The sequence below is a fragment of the Engystomops pustulosus genome, chromosome 6 (genome assembly GCF_040894005.1).
Source record: "Engystomops pustulosus chromosome 6, aEngPut4.maternal, whole genome shotgun sequence".
In the NCBI taxonomy this organism is placed as follows: domain Eukaryota; kingdom Metazoa; phylum Chordata; class Amphibia; order Anura; family Leptodactylidae; genus Engystomops; species Engystomops pustulosus.
Genome location: NC_092416.1, coordinates 184,951,899 through 184,968,406, shown reverse-complemented (window position 1 = coordinate 184,968,406; position 16,508 = coordinate 184,951,899). Strand labels below are relative to the sequence as shown.

At 45.6% G+C, this 16,508-nt stretch overlaps 3 protein-coding genes across 3 annotated transcripts in view; all 3 read left to right on the top strand.

Annotated features, from left to right (window-relative positions):
* Positions 1-452: 452 nt before the first annotated feature.
* The window catches only part of LOC140066029 (uncharacterized), a 36,481-nt gene continuing 20,425 nt past the window's right edge, over positions 453-16,508 (top strand). Inside the window, exons 1-2 of the mRNA XM_072113593.1 lie at positions 453-515; positions 568-658. Coding sequence (XP_071969694.1) covers positions 453-515; positions 568-658 — 154 coding nt within the window. The remainder of the gene's footprint in view (positions 516-567; positions 659-16,508) is intronic.
* Positions 1,066-16,508, top strand: part of LOC140065436 (uncharacterized) — a 138,878-nt gene continuing 123,435 nt past the window's right edge. The window contains exons 1-2 of the mRNA XM_072113057.1: positions 1,066-2,209; positions 10,220-10,232. Coding sequence (XP_071969158.1) covers positions 1,250-2,209; positions 10,220-10,232 — 973 coding nt within the window. The 5' untranslated portion in view covers positions 1,066-1,249. The remainder of the gene's footprint in view (positions 2,210-10,219; positions 10,233-16,508) is intronic.
* On the top strand, positions 10,455-15,044 carry LOC140065241 (uncharacterized). The gene is made up of 6 exons (XM_072112840.1): positions 10,455-10,508; positions 11,852-12,178; positions 12,391-12,477; positions 12,604-12,783; positions 12,867-12,990; positions 15,010-15,044. The coding sequence occupies exons 1-6, from the start codon at positions 10,455-10,457 to the stop codon at positions 15,042-15,044; spliced, it is 807 nt and encodes a 268-aa protein (XP_071968941.1).

Sequence of the window (16,508 nt, the reverse complement as noted above, 5' to 3'; positions counted from 1 at the left end):
TGTCCTTCACAAATCCCCCCAGTAATGTCTCCCCCACAAGCCCCAAGTAATGTGCCCCACACATCTCTCTAGTATTGTGCCCCACACATCTCTCTAGTATTGTGCACCACACATCCCCCCAGTAATGTCCTCCACACAGCTACCCCCAGTAATGTCCCTCACACAGCTACCCCCAGTAATGTCCCTCACACAGCTACCCCCAGTAATGTCCCTCACACAGCTACCCCCAGTAATGTCCCTCACACAGCTACCCCCAGTAATGTCCCTCACACAGCTACCCCCAGTAATGTCCCTCACACATCCCCCAGTAATGTCCCCACAAATGCCCTCAGTAATGTCCCTCACTCATCCGCTCAGTAATGTCCCCCACACAGATCCCCCCTATGTTCTCTCTCTGACCTCACTCATGCAGCGAGCTCTGTGCACTACTTTCCCCTGCAGGTCATGTGATCATGACATCATCACAGGTCCTGCAGCCTGAGACCTGCAGCTATGTGTCTCAGATAAGTCCTCTTGTCAGGTCATAATAATTATTGATTGTGACTTCTTACAATATTTGTTTCCCAGTTTGTGTATCAGGATGAAGATGTGAAGAATATTCCTGCCCCAGAGACATATGTGAGGGGCGATGAGCGATGTAAGGAGGAGATTCCTACAGGTAACTGCCCAGGTGAGTAGTAACCACTAGATAAAGCAGAGACGAGTGATAACACAATACAGAACATGGAGACATAGACTAAGAAAAGCTGGAAGGTGGGAGCTATGAGGGTCAGGAATACTGCTCACCAGGACCTCGGAGGAGGAGACTGAGATGTTACATCAGTAATAATACAGAACCTTATGGTAAGCAGGAAAGTCATAGCCACCATGGGCAGACAAGAAATGCTGCATGTACCCGGATTGCTGATATCACACAAATGTCTTGTGCTAAAGATACATATCTGTTGGCATCTTATCCCTGATCCCGACACATATCTTCATATATATATATATATATATAATGACTACCATGTAAGTGGTAGATTTCCTTTAAGACTCAATTTTATAGCCTGTTTTAATCTCCACAGATGACAACACCAGGAGCTCAGAGGAACATCTGATATCATCACATGTTACAGCAGGTGATGGTTGTATCACACCAGATACATCTGAAGATCATGACGATATCCCTGATGCTTCCTCAGACCTTCACACACAAGATCCGTCATCTGATGCTCTTAAATGGGTCCTTTCTACTGAATCATCAGGAATGGTTAACATCAACTCAAGTATAGAAAGTGGGAAGCCTTATAGTGTTAAAGATCTTCTTATACGTCAGCAAAGTCACACAGAGGAGAAGACATTTTCTTGTTTAGAATGTGGTAAATATTTTAGTCAAAGTTCTTATCTGGTTAAACATCTTGAAATTCACACAAGGGAGAAGAAATTTCCATGTTCAGAATGTGGGAAATGTTTTTACCGCAAGTCGACTCTTGTTGTGCATCTGCGAAGACACACGGGGGAGAAGCCATTTTTATGTACAGAATGTGGGAAATGTTATAGTACGAAATCAGATCTCATTAGACATCAAAGACTTCACACAGAGGAAAAGCAATATTCATGTTCAGAATGTGGAAAATGTTTTTATCAAAAATCATCTCTTGCTGTTCATCTGCGAAGTCACACGGGGGAGAAGCCATTTTTATGCTCAGAATGTGGGAAATGTTATAGTGCAAAATCAGATCTTAGAAGACATCAACGAAGTCACACAGGGGAGAAACCATTTCAATGTTTAGAATGTGGAAAATATTTCAATCAGAAATCAGCTCTTGTCAGACACCAGATAATTCACACAGGGGAGAAGCCAGTTTCATATTCGGAATGTGACAAAAGTTTTAACAAGAAATCGGCTCTTGTAATACACCAGAGAAGTCACACAGGGGAGCTTCTTTCATGCCCAGAATGTGGGAAATGTTTTAACGAGAAATCAGCTCTTGTTAGACATCTAAGAAGTCACACGGGGGAGAAGCCATTTTCATGCTCCGATTGTGGGAAATGTTTTACTCAGAAATCACATCTTGATCAACATCGGAGAAGTCACACAGGGGAGAAGCCATTTTCATGTTCAGAATGTGGGAAATGTTTTACCCAGAAAACACATCTTGATCGACATCTGATGAGTCACACAGGGGAGAAGCCATTTTCATGTTCCGATTGTGGAAAATGTTTTGTACGGAAATCAAATCTTATTAACCATCACAAGTCCTCACACAGTGGTAAAGCCGAATTGATTTTATGAATCTGTGAAATGCTTTAGCCACAGAGATCACATCATTTTACAAAGATTTAATCCGGGACAAGTATGATGTCATACAAGAAAATCGGAGAGTTGTATTTCATCGTTACTTTTGCAGCTTGCGTACCTCCGCTCTGCCTAGTTGCATGGCACTGGAACGAGACGCACGAGCAGTGAGGGAGCAGCGAGATAGAAGGCTCACCGTGCAAGCGGGAGGTTTGCTTGTTAGACGTCATCATCAGGGGGTGGGATGGCCAGAGGAAGGATGTGGGAATATAGACGAACGAGGCGCCTAGGGGAACAAAATATTAGAATGCATACATTAATTTTAAAATTCAGCCACGCCCAGGACTTACAGGAAGAGGCTGGCAGGGAGCCAGGTAAAGTTTAAGAAGGCTTATCAAATGAACAACTGAAGACCAAGGTATTATAAAAGTCTGTCTGCGCTGCACTTAACAGTGTGTATGGGAACTTGTACCCAGTGTAATATAGCCCTTTTGTGACAGGTTCCCTTTATGGAATTGTAATCTACTCCATGAATACTGTGCAATATGATATTAAAAGAAATCAACCACAGGTATTAAGCAACCTAAAATGGGATCCACACTTCATTAGGCTGTTAATGGCTAATTTTTTGTAAAAATGAACTATAAAAATATATGCAAACAAGCCTCAGGGGGCGCTGTGTACAGTGCAGAAGCCCCTTCTGGCTCCATTGGCTGTCATCGACTCTCTGGCAGGGGAAGGGAGGAAGGAGGATTCAGGTGACAACTCGGGAAACACTGTAGAAAAGTAGACAATGGCAAAAACGTAGGGAGACTGTCCTACTCATAGGGAGACTGTTGGAAACATGTGCCTGTTGGAAACATGTGCCATCACCAGGGCCAGATTAAGGGTCTCAGTGGTATGGAGCACCTCATTTAGGATGGGGCCCCCCAGCTATGCAGCCGACGTGGGGCCCCCTACCACAACAATATAAGTAAAAAGATACCACATAGTTATACTGTTTCGAAGCTCTAGAGATATTAGAAACCAAAAAATACTATTATAAAATAATGATACCACAATACTGTTACCAATTAAAAGTACCATAAGACCAGTATTCCAAACAATAGCGCTACAATATCCAAATAATCGCTCCAAACTGCGACCCACAGCATCACCACAACATGAAGAAAATACCAACATCCTGATAATGAGCACGAGACTCTATACACAGACCAGTATTACCAATAATTTACCACATAGAAACTCCATTTACTGATGATCTTTACCGCCATATTGTTATTATACAAACACCACCGAGCACAGGACAATATCACTAATAGCACCTCTTACCAGGCCCAAATAATAACATTACATCATGATTATTACCACTACATAATAACTGGATAATACTGCAATACTATATAATAACCTACACACACAGACCAGTATGTACCACCATATAGTGACCATATAGTAGTATATACCAGTCCTGCACAGAGGCCGCAGTGTGATCCAATCACTTACAGGTGACGTCCCTGATGTTGTCTCTTCCCTTCTTTGAGATCTTCCATGAGGCTTCTTCCATCCATAACTCATCTCTGCAGGTTTATAAAACAGACATGGTTGGCATCATCCTATATACTCCTCACACCTGACCCTCAAATACAAAAATGACCACACTGTACCCCCACATTTATCATATATACCCCTCACACCACAACTGACCACACTGTGCCCCCACATATATAATATATACCCCTCACACCACAACTGATCACACTGTGCCCCCACATATATCATATATACTCCTCACACTACTGACCACACTGTGCCCCCACATATATCATATATACTCCTCACACTACTGACCACACTGTGCCCCCACATATATCATATATACTCCTCACACTACTGACCACACTGTGCCCCCACATATATCATATATACCCCTCACACCATTACTGACCATACTGTACCCCCACATATATCATATACACCCCTCACATCACAACTGACCACACTGTGCCCCCACATATATCATATATACAGTATATAGTATACAGCCAGCCCCCATGTAGTATACATCCAGCCAACTACCTGTATTATACAGCCAGCCAGCCCCCAGTAGTATATAGCCAGTCCCCATGTAGTATACATCCAGCCAACTACCTGTAGTATACATCCAGCCCCCTGTAGTATACAGCCAGCCCCCTGTAGTATACAGCCAGCCCCATGTAGTATCGCAGCCAGTCCCCATGTAGTATCGCAGCCAGTCCCCATGTAGTATACATCCAGCCAACCCCCTGTAGTATAGAGCCAGCCCCCTGTAGTATACAACCAGCCCCATGTAGTATACAGCCTGCGCCATGTAGTATACAGCCAGCCCCATGTAGTATACAACCAGCCCCATGTAGTATACAGCCAGCCCCATGTAGTATACAGCCAGCAAGCCCCATATAGTATACAGCCAGCCCCCTGTATGCCAAGCACATAAAAAAAAAAAACGTAATTCTCACCGTCCGGCGATACTCACTCACTCCCAATCCTTGGCGCGGCTCCTCTTTTTTCTTCTATTTGCTGTAACAGCCGTCAGAGTCGTGTCCATGCGATCTGCTGGCCGGTGCACACTATGATGCAGCGACACTGCCGCATCATAGTTTGCGCCAGCCGGCAGGTCGCATGGTCGCGACTCTGATGGATAGAGAAGAAATAGAGAAGAAAGAAGAGGAGCCGCGCTGAGGATCAGGAGCTGCGCCAAGGATCTGGGCGCTGGAAGGTGAGTATTACGTTTATTTCTTTGAATTGACTCATGCACAAGCCGAGGTGAGGTTTTTCAGCACATTTTTTGTGCTGGAAAAACTCGGCTTATACACGAGTATATGCAGTATATATGTTGCCCCCCCAATTAATGACTTAATTTTTATTGCCCCCTTTAATTAATTAATTTACCTATTTATAGCCCTCTCTATTATACGGTGGTGCCCCATGAATTTTAGATGCTGGTTACCTCAAGTAATTATTTAAAATACATTTACTTAATGTACTGCCCCCATCAATGAATTATCTAATATACTGCCCCCCCCCCCTCGCCTTGTGAACTATTTGTGATCCCTCTTGATAACTAAGAATCTAATATACTAGAATGAATACTGGAATACTAATGCTAAATTATTTGATATGTCCCCCCACAATGAATATTTGATATGCTGCCCCCCCCCCCCACAATGAATTACATGATATGCTGCCCCCCCCACACAATGAATTATATGATATGCTGCCCCCCCCACAATGAATTATATGATATGCTGCCCCCCCCCACACAATGAATTATATGATATGCTGCCCCCCACACAATGAATTATATGATATGCTGCCCCCCCCACACAATGAATTATATGATATGCTGCCCCCCCCACACAATGAATTATATGATATGCTGCCCCCCACACAATGAATTATATGATATGCTGCCCCCCACACAATGAATTATATGATATGCTGCCCCCCACAATGAATTATATGATATGCTGCCCCCCCACACAATGAAGTATATGATATGCTGCCCCCCACACAATGAAGTATATGATATGCTGCCCCCCACACAATGAATTATATGATATGCTGCCCCCCACACAATGAATTATATGATATGCTGCCCCCCCACACAATGAATTATATGATATGCTGCCCCCCACACAATGAATTATATGATATGCTGCCCCCCCACACAATGAATTATATGATATGCTGCCCCCCCCCCCACACAATGAATTATATGATATGCTGCCCCCCCCCCCCCACACAATGAATTATATGATATGCTGCCCCCCCCCCCACACAATGAATTATATGATATGCTGCCCCCCCACACAATGAATTATATGATATGCTGCCCCCCCACACAATGAATTATATATTATATGATATGCTGCCCCCCACAATGAATTATATGATATGCTGCCCCCCCACACAATGAATTATATGATATGCTGCCCCCCCACACAATGAATTAAATGATATGCTGCCCCCCCACACAATGAATTAAATGATATGCTTCCCCCCCCCCCACAATGAATTATATGATATGCTTCCCCCCCCCACAATGAATTATATGATATGCTGCCCCCCCACAATGAATTATATGATATGCTTCCCCCCCCACAATGAATTATATGATATGCTGCCCCCCCACACAATGAATTATATGATATGCTGCCCCCCCCACACAATGAATTATATATTATATGATATGCTGCCCCCCACACAATGAATTATATATTATATGATATGCTGCCCCCCCACACAATGAATTATATGATATGCTGCCCCCCCCACAATGAATTATATAATATGCTGCCCCCCCACAATGAATTATATGATATGCTGCCCCCCCCACACAATGAATTATATGATATGCTTCCCCCCCCCCCCCACAATGAATTATATGATATGTCCGGGCAGGAAGGGGCGCGCGGCCGCGTGATGACGTCATCCCTTCCCGCGCAGCCTAGTTCCTGGAGCGATGTGCGCCGGGGTTGTTCTTCCGGCCACATCGCTCCAGTAATAGTGCTCGAGCGGCCGGAAACGGCCGCATCGAGCACTATACAGGGACGGGCAGGAGCTTCCTGTCCGGACGGACGGAGGCCCCTGCCCGACTGCCGAATACAGGGTCGGGGCCCGTCGGTAGGCCCATCAGGAGACTGAACATTGGCGCTATTGGAGCGCCAGGCCGGGGGCCCCCAAACAACAAATCCGGATCCGGGGGCCCGGCGCTAGCGCTCCAATAGCGCCAATGATGATCCGGCTCTGGCCATCACAAATGGAAGGCCTGTTTCTCAGGGCTCCCTTCAGCAAGTACAATAATAATTTCTCCTCTGCTGTATGGGAGATTATTGTGCCCAGGAGGTGACAGTATTATTCGTTGATGTCAGGATCAGTGGTGAACTGACGGAAATTGGAGGTGGTGGACCCACTGAACCACCACGAGAGATGACGTAAGCCGACACCTGAGAGCAGAGTCTAAGTGGCTCTAGGTACTCACCAAAGCCCAGCGCTGACTTTCTGTGGCGGGATACTACCAGGTTGCTGCACAGCCGCAACTTGCTTGTGGTAGTGACCAAGGCGGGGTATAGAAACAGCAGGCAAAATCATAAATCAAGCAAAGGTAAGAACAGGCGGCACAGGATTGGAGATCAGGAAACAAAGCAGAGGTCCCCACGGATAGATCACAATAATCTTAATATAGTGCTTTCTCTCAGGCAACAGGGCACAAAGATCCGTCAGGGACGACAGGAAGAGGCAGGCTGTATATCATGGCAGTAATCAGCTGACACCAATTAGCGGCACTATGAGCCTTTAGATTTCACAGAGCCGACACGCACACGCCCTAGGGGGCGGAGACACATATGCCGGACCACTGGAGCGCGGACAGGTGGGTACCGATGCAGCTGCCATGATGGGGCGCCGCCACACGGGGGCACACAGGTGCATCTGTGACCCAAGATGTGGGTAAAGAAGGATATCTTCCAGGTAGACTACAACACAAGTATATAGCAGGTCTCTGAAAATGTAATTTACAAACTCCTGAAACACGGCTGGTGTGTTACAAAGTTCAAACGACATGAAAAGATACTCGACGTGTCCATCACGAGTATTGAAGGAGGTCTTCCATTCATTGCCTTCACGGATGCGGATGATATTATACGCCCCACGTAGGTCTAATTTGGTAAAGTCCTCGGGTAGCACAGTGATCTTGTTAAGACCGCGATAATCTATGCATGAACGGAGCGAGCCATCCATCTTGCCCATGAAGAAGAACCCATCAGAGGACTTGCGTATAAACCCCTTCTGTAGATTCTCCTTCACATAGGCTGACATAGCAGTGGAGACATCCGACCCCATAGAAAAGAGGTGCCTGGGTAAAGTTCTATAGGGCAGTCGTAGGGTCGGTGTGGAGGTAGTCTCCTACTTCTATGAGAAGACATCAGCTTAGTCCATATAAGAAGTGGAAAGACTTACTAGGGGCTTGAAAGACACTGGAGAAGTCATGGTATATACAGGATGAAGTGTCACCATACAGCGTGATTAGCATTCAGGTTCCCAACTAAAAACTTCCTGGTCTGCACAGGAGCATGACGTTGCAGCCACGGAAGACCCAGGAGAACAGAAGACCAGGGTAGCACATAAAACGACATTCTTTCTTGGTGCAATGCCCCAGCTTGCAGGCACAGAGGCTTGGTACGATACTGGAACAGATCACAGAGAATCTGCCCACTGACGGGCGAGATGACCAGCGGCTTCTCAAGATGGACCACAGGAACATGATGCTGGGAGACCAGGACAGCATCCAAGAAGTTTCCTGCAGAGCCGGAATGCAGGATGGCAGAAACTCTAAACTGGCTAACTATCCCAGAGCTGAGTATGACAGGTATTGTTAGAAGTGGAGAAGCTTTGCTGTCACATAGGGACGCTTCTCCCAGGAACCCTAGGTGCGTGCATTTCCTGGAAGCTGTGGATGGAGAGGACATGTCCCGAGAAAGTGTTCCGGGAGTAGAGACACATGGGTTTCAGACAAGCTTTATCCACCTAAAAAAACAATGTTAGTGCTCTAACTCCACAATAAAACGTTAAGGTTGAGAATTCCACAGAACGGTCTCACCCAGTTCCTAATAGATCGAAGATTGAAGAAATTTCCTCAGTAATTCCTCCTGTCACGATGTTCACTTCTCTATACTGGATCCTGTGGGAGATGGTGGGATCACAGCACCGGTCCTGTATCAGGAAGAATGTGGACAGATGGTGCAGATCACCAGGAATGAGAGTAAAATGAATTTTATTCCAGCATACTCACAAACAGAATATTAAAAGCGTGCATATCAAAATGGTTAAAACCACCAGAGGACCTCATGCCCGACCTAGGTTTCGCGCTTTCGCTTCATCTGGGGCCTGTCTCCCACAGGATCCAGTATAGAGAGGTGAACATCGTGACAGGAGGAATTACCGAGGACATTTCTTCAATCTTCGATCTATAAGGAACTGGGTGAGACCGTTCTGTGGAATTCTCAACCTTAACGATTTATTGTGGAGTTAGAGTATTAACAAAATTGTTTTTTTATGTGTTTTTTTCTGGCTAATTCGGGAGTGTGCCAAGGTAGTAACTCCTCCAGTATTTGCCTCCCTTTTTCCGGACACTGCAACACAGTATTTGAAGCCTTATCCACCTGCATGGCCTCCTCTGCAGCAGACATTGAGACCGGCTGGGGTGGTCTTTGAAAGAGTGGAGCCAAGCGGGGCAGACGACGAGTCCTCATCTGCACTTGTTCAAGGCGCTGCTCCTCCAGATGCTCCAAGGTGATGAGGTTGTTCAGTGAAGATGGCAGTTCCTGTGCAGACAGCACATCTTTGATACTACTAGCCAGTCCTTTCTTTAAGGTGGGAACCAAACCCACTTCGTTCCAAGAGAGCTCGGAGGCAAGTGTGCGAAATTGAACCATATAGCTGCCAACTGACAAGTCCCCTTGACGTAAATTCGGCAGGGCAGTCTCAGCAAAATTCTGCGAGGGACATGTTGATGGTGGCAGTGACTGGGTCGTTCCTGTCACATAGAGGGGTAGACTATGCCAGGGCTTTCCTGGAGAGTAGGCTGACCACGAATGCCACCTTAGACCTCTCCGGGGTGAACTGTGTAGGCATTAGCTCAATGTGCAGTGAGCACTGGGTGATGAAGCCCCTGCACGACTTTGCGTCTTCGTCATATTTGGATGCCATAGACAAACGCAGTCTGGATTCTGCAGAAGGTGCTGTAGCGAAAGGTGCCGCAGGAATAATTGCCTCATGATGGTGGTAAGCTAGTTAAGCTGCTTGCACTTACTACCGCGAGATACCACAAGGTTGCTCCACAGGTGCGACATGCTCGCAGTAATGGCCAAGGCGAGGTACAGAAACGGAAGACAAAAGCAAAATCAGAGTCGTAGTCCGGCAAGAGGTCAAAACAGACGGCACAGAATCGAGGTCAGGAAACGAAGCAGAGGTCACAACGGATAGATCACAATAGTCTCAATGCAGCAATTTCTCTCAGACAACAGGGCACAAAGATCCGGCAGGGGTCACAGGAAGAGCCAGGCTATATTTTATGGCAGCGATCGAATAAGCGGCACGCTGGCCCTTTTAAATTCACAGAGCTGACGCGTACATGCCGTTGGGGAACCGTCAGGAACAACAGGAACCGTCGCTGGAGTGCGGACAGGTGAGTACCATTGCAGCTGCCATGCTGGGGCACCGTCATACAAGGGCACATGGATGCACCTGTGACCTGAGACATGGGTCGTAAGCGCACCTGTGACAATTGACCTGACTACAGAGGACAGAGAAGAGGAGGAGGAGGGAATTCCACTCACATATTCCCTGCTTCCCTCCCTAGAAGAGGCTGCTGGGCTCCTGTGGATCAGACCCTTAAAAAGTTCAGTGTATATGACTAGGAGAGCTGGGGATTATAAGCTGCAGTAGCTGCTGCCTTTTACTCAATTTACCCTTATGGCCCTACCCCAAATCACACCTACTTCTTCCACTTATGACCAACAGGCATCTTTCTGCTATTGTCTCATCTGCAGCCCACTAATTGACTACCCCCCACATACAACCAGGACACAGAGAAGATTGATGCCCGGAGCACAGAAGAAACGGTAGTGTGGCAAGTGGTATGATAAGAGGAGCCAGGAAAGGTGAGTTATTTGTCTGGTCTGAGGATCTCCAGTATTTGCCTGAATTGGGGGGTCTTTTGTATACTCCCTATCTCAGAGCCCTTTTCTCTGGGGGTATTTGGTATTTGCAATCTACTCTAGGGGGTCCCCCATATTTTCCGTCTTCTGGGGGTCTCCAGTGTTATTAGTCTGATCTGGGGGATTTGCCTGCTCTGGTGTCTCTTGTTTCTTATCCGGAGAACATCGGGCCAGTCTGCATTTCATGTACTTTTGGTAAACCGGAGCAGCAGTCACCATACACGAAAGGTACATGATATGCTGTACAACTTGTCTGTAGTCATGAATGATGGTGAGAAGGCACCACCTTCACATCCGGTCTGAAGTGTAACAAGAAGTCAGAGCACAGAGCTCCTCTTTCTTTGCTTTAAGGGACCTGCGCTCGGAGCCCGAGGATGCGCGATCTCGGGAACGAGGCCGGAGTTACTGCGCATGCGCAGAACTCCGGCTTCTCGGACGAGGGCGCGCAGCTGCCAGGAGCTGCGCGCCGAAGATCACAGGGTAGGCGGGGAAAGCGGCTACTGGGGCGTGGAGTAGCCGCGCCGTGTAGCCTCGTGTCCGGCTACTCCACGCCCCAGTAGCCGCTTAATAAAATTTACATATTAGGTTAATAAAGTTTATGCTACGCTAGCGGGGACGTGAGGATTAGCTCTAAAAAGGGCTATCCTCACGTCCCATACATCCACCTACCACCCGATCTACCTTTATAGGTAGATTCATGGTGGTAGGTGCCCTTTAAGGAGCCTTGAGGGCTGATCCGAGACAACGTGACACCAGCACGGACAATACATGCGTGAGTATTCTGTGTAATCACATCAGGTAACTATATCAGGATCTCTTCAAGATGCAACATCACAAATCTGTTGCCAAATTCACAGAAACCAGCGGGAGGGTGATGAGTATGAGGGATCGATCTCTAGTAATGAAAGACGTCTTCCACTCGTCACATTTTTTCACACGTAGGAGATTACAGGAAGGTTCATCCTGGTCTCCTGACTCCTCCCACACATGTGACCAATCACATGGTCATTACATCATCACAGGTCCTATAGCTTCTCCGGCAGCCCAGAGCCTGACTCCTCCCACACATGGTGCTGGTCACATGACTATGACATCATCACAGGTCCTGTCACATACATCTGGAGCTCTGCAGGTGGAGGTAGGTGTGTAGTCACCGGTGTTGTCTGCCAGGTTTACCGGGGGCACATTTAATACTAACACGAAGTTGAACAAAATTTTCCAAATGAATTCATATACTAAACCATTTAAGAGACATCAGTGTCTGTTCAATGTTTCTTTATTAATTGTGGCAACTATTGTTTATATGAGATTTTGTAGGATTTTACCTTGACAATTCTTCTCTACATTCAGGATCAGACAATGGAAAGAGACTGGGGCAAGATGTCAGAGAGAATCTTCCAGCTCACCCTAGAGATTCTCTTCTATATTACTGGAGAGGTGAGAGATTGTGATGAGGTCACATGACATCATTATCTATGGGAATAACAGATGATAGGACTGGAGAGGTGAGAGATTCTGGAAATGTATGGAGGGAGATTTATCAATGTGTCTCTCCATAACCAGGATTACACAGTAGTGAAGAATACCTCTAGTGGGCGCTGTCAGGCCCCTGTGTATGAAGGACGGGGGAGAACCCTGAGCCCAATCCCGGCTCCTCCACCTCACCCCCTGATACATGATGACATCAATGAGCAGAAGATCCTAGAAGTCACCCACAAGATGATGGAGCTGCTGACTGGAGAGGTGACACTGCTGGGAATGCTGGGACATTATACAGTAACGCTATGAAGGGATCTGGGTGATGACGGGATCATTGTGTGTGTCAGGTTCCTATAAGGTGTCAGGATTTGGCTGTCTATTTCTCCATGGAGGAGTGGGAGTATTTAGAAGGACACAAAGATGTGTACAAGGACGTCATGATGGAGGACCACCAGCCCCTCACATCAGCAGGTAATAGACAGGACTAAATCCACACGTCCTTTCATTATCTGTATGGAAAGAAGGAATTCAGTCTCTGGATGTTTCCTACAGGTAGATCCAGTAAGAGAACATCACCGGAGAGATGTCCCAGTCCTCTTCTTCTACCACAGGATTGTTCAGAGGAGAAATATGTCCCACAGGATCATCAGGTAGATGGAGATGAGACTTCATGACATCTTCTCTGATCTGTGGGGGTTTATTGTAGACAAAAAAGTTTCTTAAAAAATAGCAATTGAAAAATCCAGTTTCCATACAAAAAAAAGTTAACTGTATATACTCATGTATAAGCCACGTTCTTCAGCCTTATTTTTGTACTGAGAAGCTCCACTCAGCTTATACACGGGTATATAAAAATAATTCAACTGATACTCTTTTTGCTCCCCACAGCTCCTCTACTCTGCTACTCCTGGCAGTGCCGGCATTGGCCTATGTCTATGTGGTGTAGCCACCATTTTATTTGTAGTAGTTGCTCTAGGCTTGAACTTGAGTGAGTAAATTTTTCCAGTTATTTCTGATAAAATGAAGTACCTCAGCTTATACTCGAGTATGTAATTCATGTTAATGAGAAAGCTGTAGATTGAGGTTTGCAACAGGGAACCCATAAGGTCGATTTATGGTGGAGACCTTCAGCTATGTATCTCAGATAAGTCCTTAATTCAGGTCATATTTGGTTGTTGTGATAATTAGAGATTATTTGTTATCATCTAAAACCTTTTTGCGTCTGGTGACTTCTTACAATATCTGTTTCTCAGTTTGTGTATCAGGGTGAAGCTGTGAAGAATATTACTGCTCCAGAGACATATGTGAGGGGCGATGAGCGATGTAAGGAGGAGATTCCTACAGGTAACTGCCCAGGTGAGTAGTAACCACTAGATAAAGCAGAGACGAGTGATAACACAATACAGAACATGGAGACATAGACTAAGAAAAGCTGGAAGGTGGGAGCTATGAGGGTCAGGAATACTGCTCACCAGGACCTCGGAGGAGGAGACTGAGATGTTACATCAGTAATAATACAGAACCTTATGGCCATGCCAAACCGTCCATCACAGGGAACATGACTACCAGTATCTAGGCAACATGCCAGCTGAGAAAGACAACCAATACTGGAACCTGGAAGGTAAGTAAGGAGGTTAAAAAGGGGAATGATAATAGATAAAGGGGGATAGATAACTAATGGTGAAATGAGAACAGCTATAGAATAATAGCAAAAAAGAGAATTACGAGGAGAGACAAATGTAGATAATGGGTAAAAGAATAAAATCAGAAAGTGAAAAAAAAAGAAAAAAGGACACAGAATGTGAGGAATACGATTAGAAAAAATGCGGAAACAAAAAATCTAGAAGGCAGAAATCGTGTCCCCAGTACTGGATCTTTACCGCATCGAAAACAATTAAGTAAATGATGTGGTTGAGGCCAAACAGAATAAAGAAATACCTTATAAAAGCATAAATATTACACCAACCTTGTACCTATAAAAACAATGTAAAAATGTATCATGCAATACACCATGGTGGCTCATCTCATGGAATAATGTAGTGTATGCCCAGTGTGTGGCTGTGGTATCCATTTATAGGAAACCTCGGACCTCATACTCCCTATCGAGGGTAATCTATACGATTTATGTATCCAATAAGCTTAGCTGCGAGATGTTGTGGGAGGGTTAGTAATGACTGATGACCTCTAATATCTAATATCCTTGACACATTGAATGGTTTCCCCTACATAGAGGAAGCCACAAGGAAGCCCCTCATTTTTCAGCCTTTACTAAAACATGGTTACATTGGGAGCATGTAAGGGAAGGGAAAGTGCCGAATCTAGGAGTACTGAGGAACCTCTGTTTGGCACCGGGATTGCTGGGACCCTGATCCGTTTGAACTAAATTGTCCCTAAGGCTAGGGACTTTCTTGAAGCATGGTAGAAAGGGTTAAGCCAACTCTGGAACCTCAGGGTGTGCCTTTTGTAATAATGGCCAATGTGTCTTTGTAGCTTTATTTGATCTAAAAATGTTCGGGTGGTATTGATGGACATAGGCAATGCGAGTGGAGTTGGAACTTGTGTCTCGCGTCCTGTGTTGTGTGAACGACTGTAGAATCCTGACAGGGTAAACCCTTTCCCTTAATTTCATGGTCATCTCCTCTGTACAAAGTTTTAAGACAGCGTGGTCAGTGACTATGAATTGAAGCCTAGCCATTTGGGATTTTGGTAAGGACATTTTGCAGGCAGTAGCGTGTGTGTTCTCATAGAGCAGTAGACTGTTTTTGTCCTTGGATTTAACATCTCCATCTGTGGAGAAGTCACCATCAGGAGCCTTGATAAGAGTAATGTCCAGAAAATAAATCATGGTCATAATTTATGGTCAAAGTAAGTCCTGGCCAAATATGTTCATAGAAAAGAAGCAATGAGTAGAGTGCCCCCCCCCCCAAAACATACATACCATGGTATCAATGTAGCAACACCATGTAGTGGCATAGGACTACAAGAGAGAATGTTGGTAAACATTGGGGCACATTTACTTACCCGGCCCATTCGCGAACCAGCGGCGCGTTCTCTGCGCTGGATTCGGGTCCGGCTGGGATTTATGAAGGTAGTTCCTCCATCCGCCGTCCACCAGGTGGCGCTGCTGCGCTGAAGTTCCCGGAGGCCCGCCGGATTGCCCTGAAATTCACCGGCCTATCCTGGATGAAGGTAAGCGCAATTTTCGCGACACATTTTTTTTTTTTAAATGCGGCGGTTTTTACGAATCCGTCGGGTTTTCGTTCGGCCACGCCCCCCGATTTCCGTCGCGCGGATGCCGGCGCCGATGCGCCACAATCCGATTGCGTGCGCCAAAATCCCAAGGCAATTCAGGTACAATCGGCGCAAATCGGAAATATTCGGGTAACACGTCGGGGAAAACGTGAATCGGGCCCTTAGTAAATGACCCCCATTGTGTTCTTCAAAGAGCGAAAATTACGCATTAGCTTATGGGGTGGGGGGGCCATATTTGACCCCATCGCTGTTCCCATGATCTGCAAATAAAAGTCATCCTGAAAAAAAAAATTTAATTGAGAATCAACGTTAATAAATCAATTCAAAACTGGTTAACTTGCGGAGGATGTTGCTTGGTACTTAGTTATTCCGATTACTGCATTAATACCTTTGTGGTGACTCCCCCAGTTACTGACAATGTATGAGTGCGGATTGGGTTGATAACCTTCATCACGTTCAAGACATCATTAGTGTCCAGGAGAAAATAGGTGGTCTTTTTATTAAGAGATGTTAGGATTTTTTCTAAGAAAATCACTAGTGGTGATAGTAAAGAATCTGTCGATGTTGCCCCCACTTCTTTGGGGGGGTTTCTAATCTTTTGTGAATTTTGGGTAATATAAATATATTAAATATAAAGATCACACAAATGTCCTGTGATACATCTTCAGAGTTTTCTTACCACAACCAATGATAAGGTTATATTTTATAATCTGTTTTATCCTTCACAGATGACAACA